Source organism: Mustela nigripes, chromosome 3 (assembly GCF_022355385.1).
Source record: "Mustela nigripes isolate SB6536 chromosome 3, MUSNIG.SB6536, whole genome shotgun sequence".
In the NCBI taxonomy this organism is placed as follows: domain Eukaryota; kingdom Metazoa; phylum Chordata; class Mammalia; order Carnivora; family Mustelidae; genus Mustela; species Mustela nigripes.
In genome coordinates, this window is record NC_081559.1 from 111,014,170 (window position 1) to 111,020,479 (window position 6,310).

A 6,310-nucleotide genomic window follows, 5' to 3' on the forward strand; every position below is an offset into this window, starting at 1 on the left:
AGTTTTTTTCCCAAGGAGAGAATTTGTAGTTACTGGTATTCACTTGTATTAAAGAGCAACCAAACTAAGAGGCCAGTTTTAAGTGATAACTTCTCTTATTTTTCTCTTCTGGTTACATCCTTCAAAAATTAACACTAGTAGGTGATATTCCCTTTTGCAGGTGAAGTAAAGGCCTGGAAGGTACTTATATTTATTCTGGGCTTTTGATGCACGTTTTCCATTTTTCACCTTTCACTGAGAAAGATTGTAGATATGAGTAACTAACCTGTGTAGGTAGTATCAAGTCCTGTGTGCAGTTTTGACAGTGGGAGGTCTAAGGTAGAGGTGTTGGAGAATACTGGCCGTGAGGCTGGAGCCTGCCGGGCGAGGGGGCAGAGAGCCATGTGACTGATGTAATGAAGAGCAAGTGTCACCCAGATGCTGGGAGAGCAAGGGAAGTCTGGAAGGGGTAGGTTGCAGTAGACATGGCATGTCAGATCAACATATAAGACAATGAGCTGGTAAATAGCCTAGAACAAGAGCCCAGAGCTCAGAGAGATACAGGAAATCTGAGGTTGTTGTGAGCAAACCTAGTTCCATGTCTTAACACAGAAGCAGTGGAAGGAGACTCTGTTATCAGAAAGGTAAGTAAGTGGTTACTGATGCTAATGCCACAGAGTTGCCCAGGAGTCACCAGCCCCACGTCAAAGTGCATCGAGTATGAGGGATTCTTCTTGCTTGACTTTTTCATGTCAAATTGAAAATGAATAAAATGCTGATGCTAAAAAATGAAGTATTTGTTGGTCCTATGATCTTAGCACAACTGTTTTTTGAATTACCTTCCCCATATAGAATGAATTTTTCATCTTTGCAGTCTTATATTACTTTTTGCATTTTTTTCTCATTTTAAAATTCTATATATTTTGTCTAGAGTGCTGCATAATCTCCATAAGTATTTTAATGACAGCATATTATCATATTGGGTGATTCATTATTTGAATCTTCTAGTATTGGCTGTTTACTTTCTTTTTTTTCCTGTTTGCAATTATAGATACTACTTTCAACATCTGGTGATTTTCTTTTTCATTCCTGTTAAATCTGTTTTAGAATATATTTATATTTATATTTAGAATGTATTTATATTTAGAATATATTAAGTTCATATGTCAGAGGGCATAGGCATTTATATTTCTTTTGATACCATATTTATAAAAGTTCTTAAACATGCAAAAGTAGGGATAGTACTTTAATGAACTGTCATTTGTCCATTACCAGCTTCAGTTACCACATCATGCCTAACTTTGTTTCACCTCCATCTCTGGATTGTTTTGAGGGAAATTTGGACTTTACATCATCTCATCTGACAGTATGACAATAAATCTTGATACCAGTTACCCAGTTGATTCTCAGAACAGTTTGCGAGTTTCCAATACCACTAGGAGTTTATGAAACACTGGTTTCTCAGTTGTCCTGAAAGAGTTCCTATAGTTGTTGGCTCTGAAAGTTTTGATAACCTTCTTAGGTCTAAAGTGAACTGTCAAGTTGCTTTAATTTACTTTTCTCTGATGATTGGTGAAGATAAACTTGGTATAATTGTTTATAAATTTAATTTCTTTGCCCATTTACCTTGGAGTTGGTGGTGGGTTTTTAAGCCCTAGCCCTAACCAAGTCATGAAAGCCAACCTCTTTCTTACTCAGTTGCAGACTTCCAGACTGGGGTAATCTCAGCTGTTTCTTACTGTTCAGAAGAGCTAAAGTTTTGTGGAAGTATTTGAGAAGGGGATTTATATAAATCAGTTCTATCTTTGCTATTCACTTGCTTCATAGGAAAACAAAGAGCACTCTCATGTGGGCATCCTTAAGATACTTGCTGCAAAGGGCAGAGTTAAGTAGGTTGTCATTCAGCATTAGCATTGTGACCAGCTCGCAGGTGTGCTTGCTCTGGAGGGGACGAGTTGGTTTTCTGGTCATCCCACAGTAGCATTGTGCTGATAAGAAGACAAGAGCTCCTCAGCTCTTCTAGATACCTCAGTCCTTTGCCATCTTCATGACATACTGCCTTCCGTTGTTCATAGGCATCATCCTCATCATGCATAGAGCAGGTTAAAGGCCTTCTCTGCCCCCTCCCCCAACCCCACCCCCGTTTTTTTTTTTTTAAGATTTTACTTTTAATTTCCACACCCAACATGGGACTTGAAGTTAAGACCCCAAGACCAAGAGTCACATGCTCTCCTGACTGAGCCAGTCAGGTACCCCAAGATATTCTCTGTAATATGATTGGAGCTAGTGGTCAGTCAGCCAATTTAAAAAGTGCAAAGGGTGCTGTGTACATACTGTAAGTGTTCTGTTGTAATTTACCCACATTAGTGGACAGTTGTTCAGCTGTCTTTTGATATAGGCTCTAGGTCTTTGCTTTGAGTTGGCTCCTTTGGGGTTTTCTGTCTTACAAAGATTGTACTCATGACACGTTATCGCACTGTAGTTTCCCTTGGCAAGTACAAACGACAAGTTCAGATTTTGTGATTCTTCTATAATTTACTTGCTTTGATAGTAATTTGTAAATGTTACCTGCCTTTATTTAGTCTTCCCTAAAGTATCTACTTTAGTTATGTGGGGAAACAATATCTGCCTGTTTCACATTCACATTTTGACCATTTATGTAAATCTTAGTTAAGTTAGGTAATTACAATAACTACAACTTAGAAATGTCCCCACTGACTTGGATTAGGAGTTCCCTCCTTAGAGCAGAGGTGAGCAGAAGCTGCAGGAGAGGGCTCTCCTGGTCATGTGATACAGGTGTCTCTTGGTATGACCTACTGAGGGGAATGCAGATTTAGATGGTCGAAGGGATCTTTTAATTTAAGTCAGCTTCCTTGTTTCTACTATCCTACATTTCATAGTTAACAGTTCCCTAATTGGAAACTTTTAACTATAAGACTGTGAAAGGAAATATTATGGTTCACCAGTTTTGAGATTTAAACATTATGTAAAAGACTGTTGACTTCCAGTGCTGTTACCTATACTTGATCAGCCCTAGGTTTATAATGGTCTCATTGTACCCCTGTGGCTTTGGGTTTTTTCTCTCCTATATTTCTCCATCTCTTTGAGGCATTAGTGGTTATGAGTGTACACTTCTAGCTCAAGTGCCTGGGTTTGTGAGCCTTTACTGCCTTTAAGCCCCGTGTGCCTCACTTTTGCCCATCGGTAAAATTAGGATAATAATAAACTCAATTCACAAGGTTGTTTTGAGGATTAAGTGAGTCAGTACATGTAAATGCTTGTAGTACTGTAAATGCTTAGAGTGATAAGCCTTTATTCTGCTGTTGGTTTTCATCTCCATGTATACATTACTGTTGGATTAGTGTCTAGCTCCCCTAGGGCTGAATTGTTAAGGAAACAGTGGGTCAGGGAGAAAAATTAGTGTTATTTATATTTGAGTAATTTTAAAGCTAATTAGCTGTTGTGAAGTACAGAAGATGTTCTCTTTGTTCAGTGATACATTTCCAGTTGTAAATTTTAATCACGCAAATTAAATACTAAATGTATTTAAAGTTTGCTTTTTAAAAGTTTTCCCTCTAATGTAAGTATTTTCCCCCGTAAGGACATGATTAAAAATGAAGAATGAATTATATTAGCAGATTTAAGGTTTAATTTAAAAATGGTTTACATGAATATCAAGAAACTCATTAGCTTTCAAATGGGTTTTACATTTTTAACTTTAGGTGTAGATTCTTGGCTCTCACCTTGTCTGTAGGCTCTGTGTATCTCCCATGCTGTTCCCCCATCTACCTGTCATACTAATGAGCATGATGTGGAAGGCAGAAGTGGACATTGGAACCTAGAACTTACAGCTTCATTAGGATCCTGCTGTTTGAAGTGGTTGGGGCTTTGGACCTTGGAAAGTTGAGCGTCTTAATTTCCTTTTAGTGTAGTCTTAGAAACTGTCATCTGAGCCTTTGGTGAAGGAGAGCTGGGGAGTACCCACTCAGTCACCCTACACACCTCCAGAGGAAGACAGCACCATAAGGGAGGGATGCATATGCAGGGAGATGTGGCGTTTACCATTTTCAGGACATGCTGTCTTTTTGAAGGAATCTTGGACTTAAACTGCTCCTCACATTGTCTACTTTTTTACTTCCTTTTTAGGACTTTATGGACAACAGCCTACCAACCAAGTCATCATTCGGGAGCGGTATCGAGATAGCGACAGTGATCTGGCACTGGGCATGCTGGCTGGAGCTGCCACGGGCATGGCCTTAGGGTCTCTGTTCTGGGTCTTCTAGAATCCTTCAGATCTGGATGTGCCTAGCTTCTGATGCCCTATGTTCAATACTATAATTTGCAGGGTGTTTCTGTTGGTGATAAATGTTTTTAATAATAGTTAGAATAGTTAGAATAGTTCTTTTGAAACTGGTGACATCATAGTTATAACTAATCCATCTACTGTAGAGAAGACTTCTGACTTCTGTTTAGCTAAAACATGGACTCTGGGTTACTGGCTCATTCCAGAAATTTCTTGTAGAACTCTCAGAATACTTTATTTGAACATACTTATTTTGGGCATTTTCTTTTCAGTTAGGTGTAATGCTTAAGGGACAATTTACTTTAGTGTTAATGTTACTAGTCTGATGGTGTATGAGTGAGTTATGTGGCAAGGAGAACTGCAGCTTCTTTCTGTTTAACATCAAACTTTCAAGCCTCAGATCAGAACTGGCTGCATGTAACTTCAGGAGTTGTGGACTGCTAAGTTCTCAGGAACTTCGCTGAGGCAGTGGGGTTGGTATTCCCATGATGTGGGTACAGTTACTGCTCAGGATGATGGGGAAAGGGCAGCCCTCCCTCTCCCCTTCCCCCCTTTAAAATGATTCTTCATTTTATTCTTTGTTTTCTTGGTAGTAATACTTGGAAAATGTCCCACATTAGGAATTGACTTGAGCCTTGAGGTTTTAGGGCTTTATCCTTGAAAACTTGAAGAAGGCAAAATAGTTATAAGTATGTGGAGGTAGGTTTGTTACTCAGAGACATTATGTTTTTAGTGTCTGTTTTGAGTATTTTTATTGCCACCTCAGCCTACTTATAGCTTATATTTCTACCTGTTAAGAAAGTGCTATTAAAAGAATGGTGAGGAAAGTGGAATGAGAGCCATAGTTACAGTGTTACTGTGTCAGGCCTCCAGAGATTGCACTGTGCAGAGGATGCTCTTTTCTGTCCTTCTAAAGGCTGTTAAAGAGCAGGTGTCCTGTTTTGTGCAGGACTGGGGCATTGTGGCTGTCCCCCAAGCACTGGGGTGCGTGGAGCCATTGTGGTGGCATAGTGAGGGCTCTTGGGACCTTGGCTGTGGGGAAGACTCAGGTTATAGATGGCAAATGAGGCCTAAGGACTTGAATGACTTGGTGTCATGATATTCTTCAACCTGACCAGGTTGCCAGCTTTGTTTTTATTCCTGACTCAGAGAATCTTAAACATTTAATTTTGAGTCCCAGCTATGTGTAAAGCTCACAAAACCCCAAATCCTACATTTCTGTTATTTATGTAAATTTTTAAAGTGCCTAATTAGTGCATTTTTCTGTCCTGCATGCTTTAAAAATGTACTTCTACCAAGGCAGTTTAGCATAGTAATAGTCCCTGTCCTTGCACTCCATGTAGCCATGCTTCCACAGAATATGCTCCTAGTAACACAAAATATTTTTATTTTCTATGGCCAGTTATATACATAGCTCATTTGTTTTATTGGTCAACTGATTCTATCTCTGAGCAGACTTAAATAGATTTCCATTTGAAACCATCTGCCAAGCGACCTTTCCTGGACAGTTGTGGTGAACCTACTGCCACTGTAGAGTCTGTATCTAGCTGAAAGGAGGTACACTTGACTGTCACCTCTTTGGATATTTGGGATGGTGGAAAATGGCCAGATGTGTGACAATGCTGGTTTTGATGGTTAAAAATGTTGCTTTTATGATTTTACATCCTATATAGTAAGAATGGCTTTGTTGAGATTGTAGCCATTACTAGAGCTGGATGCTTTACTAATAAAATATTAAACAGTTTTTAATGTTGCATTGGGGTATTAATTTTGAACATGGAGTTAGTCTAGTCTGTGTTACATGGAAACACAGACTACTGAGTTATATCACTGAAATGCCCAGGAAGCAGAGTCCCCCCACTGACAGAAAGGGAGGTGTGAATTGAAACTTGGGCACATGTTGTGCACACTGTTGGCGGACCCGATTGGGTAGACATAGTTGAGCCTGGAAATTCACTGTTGCTGGTAACTTGATGCTGACATGAAATGCATAGTAGTTATAAAGATAGGCTGAGATACTTCATTTCT

General features: G+C 39.3%; 1 protein-coding gene across 2 annotated transcripts in view; it reads left to right on the top strand.

The window, feature by feature from the left end:
* Positions 1 to 6,026, top strand: part of PLEKHB2 (pleckstrin homology domain containing B2) — a 47,037-nt gene extending 41,011 nt beyond the window's left edge. For both annotated transcript variants that reach the window (XM_059394520.1, XM_059394519.1), the window contains one exon: positions 4,126 to 6,026. In XM_059394520.1, coding sequence (XP_059250503.1) covers positions 4,126 to 4,262 — 137 coding nt within the window. In that variant the 3' untranslated portion in view covers positions 4,263 to 6,026. The remainder of the gene's footprint in view (positions 1 to 4,125) is intronic.
* Positions 6,027 to 6,310: the final 284 nt, after the last annotated feature.